At 35.6% G+C, this 19,618-nt stretch overlaps 1 protein-coding gene across 2 annotated transcripts in view; it reads left to right on the plus strand.

Annotated features, from left to right (window-relative positions):
* Positions 1-2,270: 2,270 nt before the first annotated feature.
* LOC127977145 (rho GTPase-activating protein 42) overlaps positions 2,271-19,618 on the plus strand; it is a 103,775-nt gene continuing 86,427 nt past the window's right edge. For both annotated transcript variants that reach the window (XM_052581849.1, XM_052581850.1), the window contains exon 1: positions 2,271-2,424. In XM_052581849.1, the coding sequence (XP_052437809.1) occupies positions 2,271-2,424 (154 nt within the window). The remainder of the gene's footprint in view (positions 2,425-19,618) is intronic.

Consider the following 19,618-nt stretch of genomic DNA (forward strand, 5'->3'; position numbering starts at 1 on the left):
AATATTTTAATGCCGTTAACGCACTGGCCCCTGCTGCCAGATCTGTACTTCATCATACATTTCATACAGTTCACTGTTGACGAATATGATGCAGGGCAAAAAAATAATTAACCGCTGCACCATGTAATTTATTAGATTAAAGATTTTAATCAAATGACAGCCTTAATACATAAAATGTCTAAATTGCACTGTTATACATAAAAAAAATAAAAAAAAGCTTGGGTACTAATATGTAAGTTTTAGAGGTCCATATGTACTTTTAGGGTACCAATATGCACCATAGACATAACTTTTGTCCTACTTCCCAGTTTATTATCAAATATTAAAGCAACAAAAACTCAGGAATGTAGGAGCTTATTCAAAATACTGTTTATAAAAGTTTTAATATTGTGATTCATGGCTTAGCACTCTTTATTGAAAATGTTTTTAAAATGAAGAAAATAAATGTGGGAAGATACAGCAAAAGGGACACTGAAAAAGCGTGTGGTCACTGATGCATTCTGGTCTCCGTAGCTCGTGTCATCCTAAATCACCAAATCTAACTGAGAATAAATGGCCTTTGGTTGCTTTGTCGCTACAAATGCGAATCAGTGTGAATGCCTCTTTATAGGCTGTCTGTTATGTTGCACAATAGTTTTACACTAGTAGCATCTCATTCTACTGCTGCTGTCTTTCAGTTTTGGTGTAATGGAAAATGGAGAATTGCATATGTAAATTAGTTGGCCAAAGTGTTTTAAATTCTTCCTCATGCTTCGCATCGACTGAATGCTCATTTGGAATTTGACATCATTATCGTCCCAGCGTGCCCTGTATTTGTGGCCGATTCTACCAGCTCCAATTAGGCTGAAGTCTAATTACTTACATTTAGTAAGGTATTAATTCAGAATTCACCCTCTCCCCACTCTCATTAGTTCCGGCATAATCTATCAGACTGTATAATTACAGCTGCCTGTTTGGAGTATAGAAAGGGTGGGTAAGAAAAGAACTAAACGTGCCCCTATGACATGACGATATTCATCGTCTGACGTAGAAACATGATTTCTGTTGCTTTATAGTTCACTTCGGTTGTTTTATTTCCTTGGTTGGCATTTATGTGGTTTTGGTAGCTTTACATCGGGGTTATAGGTGGTGTGAGTGAACGGTATAGCCTTTTAAGGAGTTGTTTGAGCGTTCGGTTTATTGTAGCCACACACGTCTAGCCATGTTTCATCAGACCTTGAGAACCGCCGCAGGTCATCAGATATCCAGAAGCTTTCCTGATGTCACACACAGATAGATGCACACTGCTGTATGACCCTTCAGGCCGTACAAGATATTGTCAAAGCGAGCTTTCTGATATGTTGCTCTGTATCGCTTTCTCTCTCTCTGAGGATAAAGTGAGTCACTGTTCACTTTGTTGAGGAAATCCGCACTGTTTGTGTTTTTACATGACCTGGGTTTTACCTGTAAGGCATCTATGAACACCATGATCCATGGCTGTAGATCTGAGGAGGACATGTCCGCACGTCTACACCAACAGTCAACAGTGCAAGATGCCCCTGAGCACCACTTATTGACCCTCTTGTCCCAAAATCTAGTCTCCATACATTTTATGAATAAGGCTATAATCGTATTAATTTTGTCAGTTCATCCGAACATGAAAAAAAAAAAAAAACATTTCCTTCTATTTTTGTGTAGACATTAATGTTTTTAGATTTGTGGAAATATCTTTTTTTTTTTTTTTTTATGGAACTGGTAGGCTATTTATTTTTTAAATTATTCTTATTATTGTTCATGTGGTTATTGCTCTAGATGTATATTTTAGCTTAAATTCTGAAACCTATACAGAGTAAAACTGAGTGAAATAATGACTCCAAATGTTGACTAGATAGATAGTCTTTGCAAAAACTGTAAACGAAAAGCTGCTTCGAAGGTGTATTAATCCTTGGCCTCCTTCTTCTTCGGGTAAAAACAATACACTCCGAGGAGCCCAATGTGATCGTGAGCAACTTACCTTATTAACGAACGTTGACTAGTGAAGCCATACAGCAGGTTTACGGGTGTTATCTAATATAGCCAGCAGGAGTCTCATGATCCCAGACTGGCTGCTGCAGAAGTTTGGCTTGATGAAAGTTCAGCGCGCGGAAGTGAAGAGAAACTTTCGCACGAGTCTTTGCAAGAGAGCGACACTTTCCGCGTTTGAGCGTGATTAAGGATGATTAAGATGAGCCAGTGTTTCTGAGGAAATACCGAGTTGCGTTGTTTTGTGGTACTTTATTTTAAGTCTGATTATGGGGTTGCCGACTCTAGAGTTTAGTGACTCTTTTGTGGACAGTCCGGACTTTAGAGAGAGACTCAAATGTCACGAGATCGAGCTGGACCGAACAAACACGTTCATCAAAGAGCTGATTACTGATGGACACCAGCTGATCTGCGCGCTCAAGAGTGAGTACCAACACATCAACACACATCAATAACACCCGCATCCCTAATACCACTGTTCATGTGGGCTGGAACTCAATACCTAGTGTGCTGTCTACTTAGAAAACGTGTGGTCAGTATAGGCGGGAGTGCGCGTGGGATGCTCAACAATGGAGTCTAGGTATGCGTCTCACTAGGATTTTAGACACAGCCGACGTGATGAATAAGAAATATCCGAGTTTGTTTATTCTCCTCTGTGATCATTAATAGCAATAATAAAACATGTAGTACTTGTATTAGAAATACTATAAATCATATTTCCATAAACAGATGTCCAATTTTTTTTAATAAAGACACAAACTCACTGATAAAATTACTAACAATCCACATGTAGCTGTTTTTAATCACATAATTTTAGCCTGACCTCATTGATCTTTCTGTGCTGTATCAAAAAATAATAATAAATTTATATATATATATATATACACGAACAAAGATATTTTAATTATTTTAAAACATAATATTTGGCTTAACCCTGTTATTGAATATCCTCCCTTCCATTTCATTATAAATTTCCTTTCTGATAAGTTAATATATATCCAGTTATGTAATAAGATAACTATAACAATACCATTTTTTTTTTTTCTGGTCCGGGTAGAGAGACAAAAAAGAAGATACATTGTGAAATGTCAACATTACTATTTCAGTATGTTTGTGAGATAGTATCTTCTCATTGTTTATCTGAAGTTCTAAATGGCGAATAGTTTACTGATCAGGGTTACAGATACATTGAGACTGTTGTGTTTCTCAGTGTAGTCTGTCACTAGAGGCCTTTGGTTTATTAACTGATCAGTGCTTTTCTTGAAAAAAGGATCATGGTGAAATGCAGGTAAATTTTTTAGACCTGTCTAGTAGCCTATACAGGATGCCAGTGGTGCTCAGATGGTATATTTCCAACCTGATTTCATGGAAAAGCATAGTGATTTCATACAATGTGAATCGATTTTGAAAGAAATTAAGCAGGTCCACTAACCTCACCCCTAAATCATAACTAGGATGAAAGTAGATCAAACGCATTCAAACAAATCAGCCACCCAATTTGCCAAAACGTATAATAGGAACAGCCGTGAGATTGTGCTGGTATTTACAGTACATTCTTGAAATATGCAGCTGTGCTTGCATCCATGCATGCTTTTTCAGCTAGTATTTGTCTACATAATGCATGAATGTAGATTGTGGGTAAATACAGTATGAACCCCCCTCAAGGTTGCCCCCTGGATTATCTGATTCCCATGCCAAGGCCGTGGAAATGCTGTGGCTTCTTTTGTGTGTGTGTGTGTGTGTGTGTGTGTGTGTGTAATTGAGGCTTTCAATATTATGTGGCACTGCTGACCTTCAGACATAGAAACAAAAGATAACTTGTTTTTAGTGAATGCCACATTAGCTCTAAAATACTGTAACAGCAGACAATGGGAGAACTGTTTAAAGTTTGTTAAATAAATAATTAACCCAACAATGAGAATTCTTTTATCATTTAATGACCCATGTCTTTCAAAACTTGACTGACTTTGTTTCTTTTTTCAGTTCTGAAGGCTGTGCTTTCTAATTTCTAAAACTGTAAAAGGGACACAAAAATGCCATAGAAGTAATATAAGTGGTCAGTGTGACTTAGATTATATTCCAATTCTTCTGAAGCCATACAATAACTGTAGATGAGTTTGTTTCTTCATATGAACAGATTTGGAGAAAAAAATCTGTTCAGAAAGCATTCCGTTACTTGCTCACCAATGAATCCTCAGCTGTGAATGCACTTGCTTTTGGCCAAAATATTAGTCCATAAACCATAATAACGCATCCTCCAGTGAAAAAGCCATCACCTGTTGTCTTCTCACATCAAAATCCATTGACATAGTGTACTGTACATACTGTTTTTGCTTGTGAATGGCACTTGATCTGTGCTCATTTCTCTTATCCATGTTTCACTGGAGAAAGTAATCATTCATAATTCAACTGCATGGAAAAGAGCAAAAAAGAAGTATTAAAAATCTACCCTTTTGTGTTCCATGAGAAAAGTCATAAGGGTTTGGAAAAGCATGAAGGTGAGTGAATGACATGATTTTCACTATCAGGTGAACTAGTGCATTTAAGTTACTTGTCTATTAAAGCTACTTTCATTGATACTCATAACATTATTGTGTCTTTTAGCTTACTTTGTGTGGCACACAGACAAGCCTACCTTGCAGTTTAATACACAAAAAAATATCATTTTCAAAAATTGTACAAAGACTAATTGTCCTAAAAGGTATTTAACCTTGCTATCTGCCCAGCAGGAAACTTTTAAAACTAGCATTTTCCATTATTATTCAGAGGCGCTTTTATACTTCTCTCCATTCATATGAACCCAAATGAATAACACTGTGTCTTTCACACTGATGTGTCACCGGGCGGCAGTGGGATTTTGTTCACTTCATTCAATGCTTCAGTGGGGTGCATGTTTTTGGAAAGGTCATATAATCCTGTGGTTAACGGCGGCACATAGTGACTTGGTTAGAATATGGGGTGGTAAATTTCTCTAGCTTTTCCTTAATGTAATGCAATAGTACATACATAGAATACATGCAAAATACATAGATTAATTTATTTTAATCTAGATTAATATCATTGTGATCTTGAAATTAATCTATATTAATCTAGATTAAAATGGCTCATTCAAATTCTGCCGAAGGCATTCAGAATATGTGTTACCCAAATAAAATTGACAAACAGTAAGTCTTTGAGAAGGGGTTTATCAAGCTAGATGGTGCATTAGAAAAGGGGCTCATCTCCTGTTTCCAAAATGCATCACAAAGTGCTTGAAAAAGCTGTAAACTAATTCCACATTGCACAAGCTGCAAACAACCTTACACCTGTTTCACACATACTCTGTCTGCAGTGCGAATGCACCCATGTTAAACGGATTCCAGTTGTGTTCCAGGAGCACTGCGTCTGCAGCAGTGCAGCGATCGTTTACGCACCAAGTAGGGAACTGCAAACGTATCCTGTGTGAAAGCACATCGAGTCCGTGCTGCACCACATACATAACGAACATGGACTGCAGACGCACTGCAGACGGAGTATCTGTGAAACAGCCGTGAGCAGTACCGTAGCTGGGGTCAGCAGGGACCCGGCTGAAGGTTGTACCAGTGGGCCCTGTTTGAAATTGTTTAATTTGTATGTTCGTTTATTTATATTTATTTGTGCTATTTACACAATGTTTAAGTTTTTTTCAAGTTTGTAGGTGTCAAGGTACAGAAACCAAATAATTAAATGTAAAATGGCACTGGATAGTCTTCAATGTAAGAATGAAATATACACTGAGACCTACATTTATTCAGACACATTCAACATTTCTCACATTATTACTGTTTTGCTATATATATATATATATATATATATCAAAAATTATATCTGGTGTCTGAATAGTTTTTGGTTTGACTGTTAAAACTACAAAGTAATTCAGTCAAGAGCAGTGAGTGATTTTCATTTTCATTTTCTTGGATTAACATTACAGCAGCCAGTCGCTAAATTAGGCGTGGTCACTTTAAGAGACGATGAACGCATCCAATATTATACACATCCCATTTTTTTCCTCAACTGTTTACTTTCACTTAAGAAATAACTGACAGTTTTTTCGAGCATAATTTCCAAGGTGGATATTTTGACAAATACATATTTTGTATGTATTTGTCGGCACAAGAGCAAAAATAAGGAAGTTCGATGTTCAAGTGTTTTGAGACGCCTTTCTCTGCGTGAGCCCTGAACACCTGAACACCGCGAGTACTGAATTGGGCTCTTTCACATCTTTTTGTTTGTTCAAACTGCGATTTGTATTTTTTCATTCAGGTGCATGAGGGACTTCGAGGAGAACTTCGCAGAAGAGAGCTCGGTTCAGTGTCGCTGTCCGTGATACGTGGCTCTCTCTCTCTCTCTGCACCGAACACAGCGCGCGAGTAACCAGCTGCTCAGTTCAGCTTTTCCGCATCTTGTGTTTTGATGCTTTAATGTTTAAATCGACAAGCGCTAAGGCGTAAAAACATGTGAAAAAGATAAGCTTTCGTGAAGATGTGCAGCAGTGGACCGTCAACTGCCCTGAGCATCTTTTTAGGCTGGCCTTGATATAAAATATCAAGGTGAAAGTCATCATAGCTTGCTTAGTATAGACCCAGCTCCCAACACAACTTTGAGAATAGATTAACGGCAATATTTTTTTTTTCGCACGATAAGAGTCTGCGTTAACGCCGATAACGGCCCACCACTAAATACAATACATTCTTTATGCTTCTTCACCATATTTTCCCCTTCTTTGACTGAGACACAAATAATGATTTGATTTTTACTTTTTTTAAGCAAGAAAATTACAATGTAATTGAAAATATATAGTTGTTACCTTTTTTACATTTACAAGTACTTAATCGGTTTAAATGTACAATATGGGTGTATGAATATAGTTATTTATTATATATTATAAATCTAACTCTATCCCCAAACTTAAGTACAACCATTTTCATATTTGAATTAATAAAATTAATTCTGAATATTTGTATCACAATGCACAATTAAAACAAAGAAAAATGTTTTTTGGGGTCATTTTTTAATAGCACCATAAGACTTGGATAAATGATCTCAGAAATTTGATTCATTTTGAAGTTTTAAAGTAGGCTTGTTTAAGATAATATAATGTGGCACCAGAAGTCACAGAACAGTATGAAATGTTATAATTTCAAATAAAGTAAATGTACCAACTGAGTATTTTTTTTAAGAAATGCAATCAAAAGTTTTGTGTCTATGCAAATGTAGGTAAATGTATGTATAGTACAATCACATTTTACATAAAATACATACAAATACTCTGTGGCATAAGTTTCATACGAGACCCTGTTCCTGGGTAGTTTTTGTTTTTGCTTTTGCATTGTTTCAATAATTGCCAGAAACATACATGCTGACAGTATGTCATACTGAGTCGCAATTGTGATTGTTATTTTTTTAGAGATTAGTTTGTAGACTGTTAACTTTGGTGTCCTTACATCCATATACCCAAATTTACACCCACATCTGCGGTTTAATGCATGCTGTTCATTTAATTGTAAGTGTTTAATCAGTGCACATGTGAATCCAAACAAGAATTGTTCATATTAGGAGCTAGCCATCATACATTGCAGCTGATATATTACAAACCAGTCTAGCTCTGCTTCAGAGTTTCTCACCCACCAATGGAAGTTTGAAACGATCTACGGCTCTTCTGCAAACATGATTAGTCCCATCTAATTCTGCAGCAGAGAATCTGTCAAGGTAATTAAGGGGAGCTCAAGCTGAAGAGACTACTTACCGCCGTAATGGGTCAGAGGTGCTGCCTGATCAAAAGGCCCTTTGCCTTAAGAAGGTGATTAGTGATCTTCAGCACTGAGTAAGAAGGATGACAGGGTCAGATTTCAGTCCACATTACAATAATGATGTCTGTGTAACTGCTATACAATTGCTCCTCATCTCTGAGTGAAATATTTAGGAAGAAGTATTGTACATTGGAGCCTAAATTTGTACAGGCTGGCGATTTTTTTCAATGTGTTTTCGGACTGCGTGCATCGGTCTTGAGATCTGTTAACTAGCACAGGCGAAAATTCTAGTTTATAGTTCCTGACGTTTATTAAAACAGACTGGTTGACTTTGAGGAATAATGTACAAATAACATAGCTCAAAATGTACATTGGTATGAAGGTTCAAGGTACTTTATTTAAATGAAAAACATATATTTCGGTATTGCTCGCGTGCAGTTATTATCCCTCAGTGTGCCAAGGTTGCTGACCCCTGTGGTAAAGGAATGTGAATGTCTAGGTTAGTTGAGATCCATTTGTAGTCTGTGAGATTGCCGAGTACCATAGAAAATAACGTTTACTTGTTCTCAGAAAAATTGTTTTCGGTAATGCATGTACAATGGAGATTACAGGTCACGGCACTCTGAAGGCTTTGTACAACTCGAAAAATGTATAAATCCAGCGCAATACTCAAGCTTGCAGCATTATAAGATATTTTTAGCAGTGATTTGGTCAGTCAGCCTTCTAAATATTTACATGCTAAAATATCAGCAAATTTAAACGACTCATTTGCAGTAATTACAGCTGTTAATAATAACAAAGGTCACACCTATAATTATGCTAATTTGACCGAATGCTTTTAATGCATTTTGTATATTAACCTAGCAATTGATAAGATTATTCACTATATTTTAAGACATAGGTCTTCTTAATGTTTTTCAGTTTTGTACAAGGTAATTAACCTTAAAAGATTAAACACCTTAAAGATAATCACCATGTTTATAATGAAACCGTCATGTTTAAAAATATTATATTGATCATATCATATAATAAAATAGCACATTTATTTTTACTAGTGTAAAGCTATGGCAAACTATTATAGGATGTCCTTTGATGCTTTCAGAATCTTTACTTTAATATACATTATACACTATGGGAGAAGTGAAAAGCAATTTTTTTTTAATGTATGCCTTTAGACCTACCCTCAATTCTAAGCTGGTTTTAAAAGCAGAAATATAAATGTATAAATATAAAAGTGCTTGTATTAAAGGTCAGAACTAAGCACTCATGAGTAAGGGCTGATTCACAAAGAAAGTGTTTTTCCATCCCAGTGCACTATTTTTTAATTCTTTTTCTATGTAAACAAGCTCTAGACCGATGTATTTGATCATCTTGCATGTTTTCCTGTTGTGCATCTTTTCTGAAACTGTGGTTCCAATCGTAATCCTGGAGAACCCCCAACACTGCACGTTTTTGATGTCTCTCATGTCTGACACACACATTTGAGGTCTTGGAGTCTTTAATAATGAGCTAATGAGTGTGTTTGAGCTGATGAGTCTGGCAGTTCTCCAGGACCAGGATTGGGAACTACTGATCCAAAGCACAACACTAAAAATAAAGTAAAAATAAATTAACTTGTTAAAAAATGGGCTTTGAGACCTTGCATTTTTTCTATTACACTTCCCACATCTTTGCTTTGAAAAACTAGCAACGCTATCTTACAACCAATTCGTATTTATTTTATGAGGTCACTAATTTGTACGAATTTGTACAACCTAGCTTGTACGATTTAGGTATGGGCCGGGGTTAGGTGTAGGTCATTCGTACAAATTCATACGAGTTGTGCAACTCGTAAATTATGTAAGATTTAGCACAAATCGAATGAATTTGCAATTTGCTAGTTTTTGAAAATAGACCATTATTGTCTATATGTAAACTATGACAATGCAAATTTGTGAAAATGGTGATGTCATGCGCAAATGTACAGCATGTTCAGTCTATATAAATGCAAAATGTCCATAGACATGTACTATTGCCAACTACTGGCCTGGCATGCGAAAAAAAAAAACTTTTCAGTTTCAATTTAAATTTTTTTGTATAATCGTTGTCATGTAAACTAAATATGATAAGAATGTAATTTTGAACTGTTAATTATTTTTGTAAATATTTACTGTAGTTTAAGAAAATTAGTAGCAACATTGCAGACATAAAAAAAACACATAAGTCCACATTGTGGGATTGATAAGTGACATTCGTGTTCACCCCGCTCTTGCAAAGAACAAGCCGCCAGTGCACTAAATTTGAAAAAGCATTTCTCTTCCTCTATCCCTGCATTAGTAAGGTCTCTGTTTGGATTTCACTAGTCTTCTGGGAGTAGTGTGGGTTTATGTGAGTAAGTGCAATGCTCCAGGGGCTTTGCCACAGGAAATGCGCTGTAAACAATGTTGGGTAGACTTGTCCTTTCCTCCCACACTGATAACTTTGCTCACCGACAGTACTGCAAGTGTGTGCCTGTGTCTGTGTTAGTTCTGTCAGTAGGACTCAGGATGGTGAGAGGCTAATTAATCTGAACAAAGATTGGTTTGTGGGGAGTTATTTACACAGTGTAAGGTTCTAATACTTCAAGGCTCTAAGAACCAAGATACACAGTTTCCACTGTGTTAGAAAATGTTTCACCAGCCATTCCATCTATAACAATGTCAGCGTGAATAAGGCTTTGACCTTTATAGATTCACTCCCAAGAGCTGTTGCCTATTATGACCTGGATCAGAGAAACACTCTTTATTGACTATTACATCATTTAACATCTCTAGTGTAGCTAAATGAACATACCTGGACAGTGTGTCAACAGATTCAGTTGTTTTTGTTATGCTCGCTACAGATACTGTGATACAGTATAACTTATTTGCTGCAGTTTTGTTGTTGTTACCTAAGGCACAAAAAGGGTTAACATGACACAGTTTTTAACTGAAGAACCTTATATACATTTTAGACATTCATTTACAAGACAACGGCATTGAGGGGGCCTGAAAATGCAACCTTAGTGAAAATGCAAATAAAACCATTATCGCCATAAAAAAACGAACTGCCCATATGTATTACATATTCAATCTATAGTAATACGAATGTGCGTAGACGTTTAGTGTTTCTTTGCTAAGTGACATCGCCATCTAGTGGCCTGACATGCATAATACAGCATTTTTAGTCTTTTTCGCAGATCTGTGAAAACAACATTGTTGTCTGTGCACAAAGCTTAAAGGGTTTTCACAGTAACAAAGATAAGAAATGTTGCTTGAGCAGAAAATCAACATATTAGAATAATTTTTAAATCATCATGTGACACTGAGTAATCAGGCTGAAAATTCAGGTGGCATATAAAAAAAATATACATAAAGTGACAGGTCATTACTTTTTTCATGTTAAAGTGCTATAATCAGGTCCCCTGTGCATCTACCAATCCAGAAAACATGAAAAAGAATAACCGTCATTTGGGGGGGGGGGGGGGGGGGGGTACTTGTTGTCAAATAAAAATTTAGATTCCATATGGAAGCCTGTTATTGCCACTGAATAAAAAAGGGGTTATTGCTTTTTATCTCACAATTCTGACTTTCTTTCAAAGAATTAATATGAAACTTGCAATTGCGAATTATAAAGTCACAATTGCGAGATAAAATACTTTTTATAATATTTTAAATGTGTATCTGAGAAATAAAGTCAGAACTGTGAGATATAAACTCACAATTCTGACTTTTTTTCTCAGAATTGCATGATATTAACTCACAATAGCTAGTTATAATATCAAAATTGTGAAATATAAACTCAGAATTGCAGGGGAAAAAAGTCAGAGTTGCGAGATATAAAGACACAATTGCAAGATAAAAATATTTTATATCGCAATTGACTTTTTTTCTCAGAACTTGCCATTGTGAGTTTATATCATGCAAGTCTGAGAAAAAAAGCTTCCATAATTCTGCCTATCAATTACTATGAGTTTTTTTTTCTTTATCTGTGAGGACCGGACCTAGCGATCTGCCAGGACCTTGCTCACTAATCTAAGCGCTCCAAAGTTTGACTACATTTGTGATTAGATGAAAAAAAAGCTAAGTATAATATCTGTGATAGCTAAACATGTTGCAAGAGAGGTGTCACCACCAACATTACAAAGCACTTTAATTTAATAGATTGTTAAAATTCACGAACATGATTCAAGCACCAGTGCTATTCTGTTCCTTAATCACTAAAATTATTTTCCTAAAATTATTTTTCTGTTTCATTTAACCTTTGACGTGTGCGATTAATGTTGTGATCACTTGTTGGTTCATCCGTGCAGAGTACGATCACACCAGTGTGATTAGAACATTTAAATTTGCGTTCGCTCTGCCATTGTCCTAAATAGAGCAGCTGTCATCTGTCATGAATGAAACTTCACAGTCTTTTCAACCACATAGTATATTTTTTTTCTGTTACAAACATTCAAATCACAGAAGTACTGGGATAAAAGTGTATAGTTCGGAGAGAAACTCGTGTATGGTAACAATTAAAATATCGATAAATCGATACAATTAAAATGATACCCAACCCTAAATATTACAGCCCCTTAATCTGCAAGTTTCCATCCACGACGCCGCCATTCTGTTTTCGCAAGTGACAATGATGTACCAGTTTGAGCAAAGCATGTTAACTGGTCTGTCTTTGGCGGCGCTGATGAGCACAGATCACTATTTAGAGACCTAGCCTCCGAGGAGACAAGAGAGCAGTGGATTTATTGATAGATTTATTGTATACTGCATTACGCTGCCATTCAGATTTAATATAAACATGATTTCTTTCTTAGCTATGTACCTTCACAGACATAACCAACTGTTTTTGTAACTCATCTGTGATTTTTATGTGAACTTGTGCAGAATAAGACAAGTTTAGTTTTCACATACCACTTTCTGTGTGCGTGCTTCGGATGTGTGCACCCGAATAAGTTTAAAATAATATGGTTCAAAGAGCAATAGACATGATAATCAAAACCAAACATGTTTTTAGCAGAGTATCTGAGGAACAAGCGGTATTCCACAGCCCTTTTCAGAAAAAGGGGCGGGGAGCAGCAGCTCATTTGCATTTAAAGAGACATTTTGAGCTGAAACTTCACAGACACATTCTGGGGACACCTGAGACTTATATTACATATTGTAAAAAGGGACATAATAGGGTCTCCTTTAAAATATATTTTAAATTGTAAAAATATTACAGTATTTTTTATTAAATCAATGCAACCTTGTTGAGCATAAATGCCAGTATATAAACAATTAGTAAAAAAAAAATACAAAAAAACAATAAAAGACAATTAGAGAAACTAGACAAAAAAATAAAAATATAATTAAATATAATAATAGGTCATAGAAACCAACCAAACATATTCAAAATAATAACAACAGCTATATCATATGAAGGGTACTAAAATATCCAACTTTTGTAAATGGCCATGTCTCTGACCCTCTGGCTGGTGCATGTAGATGTGCATGACCTGGATGCTGTCATTGTTGGCTTATGGGCACTCGGTTGACTTATTGTGTATTAGACTGCCTTCCAGCAGACAGAAAAACATATCTATTTACACAGCAATCAGTGTTTAGCTACAGTATTTATATGTTGCTTGCAGAAATATGTTTGCAAAAAAACAGATCTTTGGCCTGCTGGTTTGACAACCTTGATCAAAGCCTTGTTTCATTCTTTGAGGTTTTATATCAGGGGGGAACAAAATCTGAAATTAAGCCCATTTATATTTTTTGATCCATGTCTTTCTGTGCATTATTCATCAGGGCAACAGTTGTCTTTGTAATATTTTATCAAAATGTAATTACGTGCTCTGCCTTTGAAACGTTCCTTTTTAAATAACTAGGAATCACTTTTACTTTTCAGTCACATTTTTCAACCACTTAGCTCCGTTCTGGTACATAACGACCACAGTTTATCATGTTGAATATCCTGGGTCCTTTTGAAATATAGCACACTGTTGAAAGAAAAGTTTCAGTGCACTAAGTAAAGATATGGTGAGTTACAGAACTGAAAACCTCTTTCTCATTCCAAACAAACCATTAACCGAAACTCGGCTGAACTTCCTGAACTAGGTACAGTTATCAGTATATCATGATTATTTTTTTCAAGATGCAGCAATGTTTCTTCAGGTCTTTCTATATATTTTAATATATATGAATGCATTCACAAATTTTCTAACAAGTAAATGAATGAAGCAGCAGCTTGTAGATGATAATAAGTGTTACACTTTATTTTAAGGTGTCCTTTTTACATTGTAATTATACGTGTACTGTAAGTACAGAGTAATATTTACTACATGTACTTGTACTTACTATATGGTAAGTATTAGGGTTTGGCTTATTATTTGCATATAATTATGCATACTTTTTTTGTAGTTAAAATAAGAAGTATGTAAGGTGTAACAACAAGGGCACCTTAAATTAATGTTGCACCAGAATAAGTGTAAAGTCTAAAACTGCTGTTTCTCAGGTCTTTACTACAAAATAAAAATATGGTTTACCTTTAAGAAGATATTCCATAAATGTATCGCTATTGTACATTAGAATCTACTTATTGTACTGTTTTATTTCATTTTTTTTTTTTTTTACTTAGTTAAACTCTGTTGTGAAGTACTTGAAAAATGATTGCTTGATTACTTATTAGTTTGATTATATATTAATTTAATTACCATCATTTTTGGCAGACTATTTGTTTTAAATCACAAAACTCAGTCCAGAAAAATGTTAATTAGAATATTATAGGGCCGTTTTATTTTTAAATAATAATAATAATAAACTAAAAATGAAGAATTTATTATTTCAGCTGTTTAGATATTCTTTTGATTATTACATTTTAATTAAAACATTAAAATGGAATACAAGTAAATTAAAAACATATAAAGGGGCATAAAGTGGAATTTGGGGAATTTGATCCTATATTTAGGATTGATTGTTTTATGAATTTGTCACAATTGCAGACTTTTCAGAGATGCTGTATTTGAATAATTGGGAAGTGTACTGGACAAGATGGCAAAGTTAACACTTTCTCATTTCGCATAAATAGGGAATTTAAATAAAAGCTTTTAAGACATAGCCATAACAAAACTACCTGTTTAATTCTAAGCCTTAGTGAAAGAGAAGATGGTTTTGAAAAGCCAAATTCTGTTGCTGGTTGCAAGAAATCCTAGTATTATCATTGGACCTTGACTAGCAGTATGCCTGTCTTTCATCTCACTCTCTTACATTGTCTTATATCTAACGAAACTCATGCCAAGATCTGAAGATATACAGTACTGTATAATTGATCATTTCTCCAGATGAATTCTCAGATGTAACTGAACTCCATTCAGCTAATGCATATAACAGTGAGCTTTAAATAATCCCTACAGATGTTAATAATTGATTTCGCTTTGCTGAGCAGAAAGGAACAGTTTGCACTAAACGATATGCTCTTTGCTGCTAATTAAAAGTGACACTGTTTGATGGAATCTGAATGAGATTCATTTGTTTGTTCTACTGGATGGCTGTTTGGTTTTGTTTATGTAATGTATTTCATGCGTTGTTTTGCTTTTTGTGTATCAAAGCTGACACCTGGTTTTGTCATTCTGTCTTTTCTCTTGTAGACGTGGCATGATTACCATTTGAGATGCACGTCACTTTGCTTTTGCTGTAAGAGGCTTGTTTGCAAGACTTGTAAGAGTGAATCTATCCAGAATGAATGTATTTCTGAAGCCGTTGTGCCAGCGTGAACAAAGTGGTTTGTGGTTCTCGTGTTTGACAGCTAGTATTTCCATCTGAATGAGGCTGATAATGGAGGTCTTGTCTTGTCGCTGCGACCTGTCTGATTGGCAGAAATCTTTTTGGCTGCTCGCGTTTGTGTTACCTTAAGCTCTCTTTAATGATGCAACTTTCTCGCAAGTTGGTAAATGTGTCAGAATTTTAGATGCACTTCTGACTTGGCATGTTGAAGAAATTTGTCAGTGTGTTGTTGACACCTCACTTCAGATTGCCAGAAATGCCCTAATGAAGCCTCCGCTGGAAACACTGACAGACTTTAGGTACTCGCTCACCCACGGACACAGAGAAATGTAACCTAAAGGTTCGCATCAGACATATTGCAAGTCAGACAACTAGAACAGAACAGAGAATAAGAAACTGAATATGTATTAGCTTATTGTTCAGTAATACGTTAAACTGTCTTTTTTTGTTTTCAGAATATGTAGGCCTCTACTAAAGCAAAAATGAAAAACAGACTTACTTGCAGAGTGTGCCAAAAAAAAATAAAAATACATGGCTATGTTTGAATAACTATTAATTGAGAGAGTCAAATAAAGTGCATGGGAGTCTAGACTAAATGATTTCAAAAGAATGTGATGTTAAAATATTGCCAGTACTGTGTCTATACGAGCTGCACAATGCAACTAAAGAAAGAAAAAAAAGAAAAAAACTTAACTGTCTATATTGGATCCATTTTAATAACAGTTGGGTCTGGTGTTTTACAATGTAAGCAAACTACTCTATACCGTAACCATTTTTATTTATTTTTTGGTACCAAAGGAACTGTAATTATATTTTCAACACTTCTCTCACTTAATCATCTTGCATGTTTCAGGAGCACCTATGATAACTTAAAATACGGCTCGCTAAAATGAATGTAGGCAGTTCACTAAAAATTGACATTTAACAAAGTTGCAAAACATTTCTAATTTGTGCCCCATGTACAGTAAATGCAGCAGTGCTAATTTTGTTGAATCACTGACAATCATTTTGATAATGGATTTATCTATTACAGTTTGTTTTGATCAATCTGATTTAAAAAGCATTTATTAATTTATTTATTTTTGTTTTATTATAAAAGCAAAAAAAAAAAACCCTGCATACCAGTTGTGTCCTCCGAAATGTTTGCATACTGAAAAAACAAAACAATTATGGTTGCATTTTATTTTACAGTACTTGTACTAACATGTACTTATAGTGTACTTACAGTGTATTTTTCTAAGAAAGTTCTGGTAACACAAGGTAACTACATGGGGTAGGGTTAGGTTCAGGGTTAGTACCTAGTTATTACATAGTTATTGTAATTACTATAATAAGTACATAGTATGTACATGAGGAACAGGACTGTAAAATAAAGTGCTACCACGATCATCTGTGTAGGCTATGCTATACATTATGTGCCGAAATGGGTTCAAATAGACATTGTATTCTAAAACCTGGCAATAATAAGGTACTGGAACTTATATCTCATTACAAGTCCAAAAATGCATATACAACAGAGCAAAGTTAAATATGCATAGTGTGTATGTGCACGCCAATGTTCGTTCAGAGACAATTGTGAACTTTAAAGGAGTAGGTCTCTCTGTTTTATCCTGTATTTCTGATGCGTTCTGTCCATGGACATGACTGGTGAGAGTTTTCTATGCGCATCACTAATTGTTAATCAAATTTGTTGCTGATTAAGTTTCATTAAAGGAATAGTTCACACAAAATTTTTGTTTTCAGGAAATGTACTCACCCTCAGGCCATCCATGAGTTTATTTCTATGTCAGATTTGAAGAAATGGTCCCTCTGCAGTGAATGGGCGCCGTCAGAATGAGAGTTCAGATGAGACGTTTTTTATTGGAGGAAGCATTATTATGAATTATAGACTATTTTGACCAGTTTAAAGTTAAAACGCCTTAATGAAGGGTTCGTTTCATACAAGCAACTAATGTTGTAATGGAGCTGGGTTATGGGTTATTGTGATGTTTTTATCAGAACTCTCCTTCTGATGTCAATTATTCACTGCAGAGGATCCATTGGTGATGGTTTCTCCTTATATTTTCCTGATGAAGAAACATCTCATCTACATCTTGGATTGCCTGAGGGTTGGTACATTTTCTGGAAATTTTATTTTTAAGGGTGAACTGTTCTTTCAAAAATCCACGTGATTTGATATAAGTCACCTTGAAAAGCCTTAAAAGTTAAACTTTTAACACGTAGGTTGTAAAATATATAGGCTACGCGTGTCAAAAGTGGTGCGAAGTTGGTTTCAACCCAATACTTTTAAAATGCCGTGGGCCCTATGAGAGATAGATCTGATGAGCTATTATTAAGCAATAGCCTTCCAACAGGTCTTAAAGAAGTCACCTGGGCATGTAAATTGAAAGATCAAATATTTATTTCCCCTCTCCTCGTGTGAGTTCCAAGCACATGCAGTGTGGTTTAGGTTGAGATACAGCAGGCCTGACTGGAGGATCGGTGCTCAGAGAGCTGCTGACTGGAGGAGTGCCAGGCCTGATTTCTTCCGGCTGACACATGGGCACCCCCGCTGAGAGGCTGATAAGCGATTGTCATCGTTACCTGGAGCAAGACTCATCCACGTTCGATCCCCTCCGAGTGGAATCAAAGGACAGGGAACTCCTAAGGTTCGATGAGAGAACAATCCCTTGCTTCTTGTTAAGTTGGAGGTAGACGAGGGTCTCTTTGATGGGCCGCTCTCATGGCAAATCAGTATGGTCTTCCTGTCAAGAGCATCTGATTGGGTATCAGAGGAATACAAGTTCTCTCCGAGACGTTCTGTAATACATTACCTGTCAGCCTTCAAAAGAACATTATAATTTGGCAGTTCTGTTTCATGACTTTTGTATGAACCCCGAACAAAGGAAACGTTAATGGTCCCTTCACGTGTGTGACAGTCTGGTATAGATAAATAAATGATGTTCTGTAAATGTTCCTGCTGGTGTCCGCGTTTATGAAAATACACAGTAGACTATTTCTAAGAGCTGTGAAATTCGTCGGATGGAGAGATACTACAGTTGTAGGTCTGTTTTTTTTTTAGACAAGGCTATGCTTTTGAAAATGGTATGTGTACTTTGCAAATGGTTTGAAATTAGTGATCGACCGATATTGGTTTTTTATAACCGATACCGATTATTTGTATGTTTATGTACCCGATAACCGATATGCAGAACCGATATTTATTTACTGTTATACTTCTGTTTCTGACAATTATTACAACACAAATGAGCTGAAAAAAACATTTTATTTATAACAATCACTCCCCCCTTGCATACAAAAAAAAAAAAAAAACATTATATTTATACACAAATAAATAGAGGGGTCTGAGTCCAAAAAATTTAAGCGCACTGTTACTAAGTGTCTTTGTTTTAAAATAAAAGCTTTGATGAGGTAAAAAAATAAAAACAGGTAAAAAAATAAAGCACTAAAATGATTCTAACATATTGGTGGGGGCGGGAGGGCTATTTAGGAGTGCATAGCTATTTACTCCCAGTTAAGCAGAACTAGGTTTTAGTGTAGAAAACAGAGTCTTTCAGCATTCTGCCCTGTAAGCCTGCTTCCTTCAAAAATGTCATGCAGTGGCCGTGCTTGAGGCTTCCTGATCATCAACCCAGTCAGGTGCTGAGCAATATGAACGAACTTTTTTTCCCGAGACTATATAAAGTTAAACAGCACTTGTCAGTTGGCATTTTATGATCTAGATTCAATCTAACGTTAGATCATGAAATGCCAACTGACAAAGTGCTGTTTGACTATAATTTAATCAACCGCGATCGCGCATGGAGATAATAAATAATTAATTTCCACAAAGCGGTATATGTAGCCTATATTTGTATTAGCGAAATAATTGTTATGTAGTAAATGATAATATAATCTAGGGTGTTTAAACAAGATAATCTTGTCAAAAGTTTCATTCAGTGGCATTGCTTGAGGCTTCCTGATCATCAACCCAGTCAGGTGCTGAGCAATATGAACGAACTTTTTTCCCGAGACTATATAAAGTTAAACAGCACTTGTCAGTTGGCATTTTATGATCTAAATTTAATCTAACGTTAAATCGTGAAA

Source organism: Carassius gibelio, chromosome B18 (genome assembly GCF_023724105.1).
Source record: "Carassius gibelio isolate Cgi1373 ecotype wild population from Czech Republic chromosome B18, carGib1.2-hapl.c, whole genome shotgun sequence".
Classification (NCBI taxonomy): Eukaryota; Metazoa; Chordata; class Actinopteri; order Cypriniformes; family Cyprinidae; genus Carassius; species Carassius gibelio.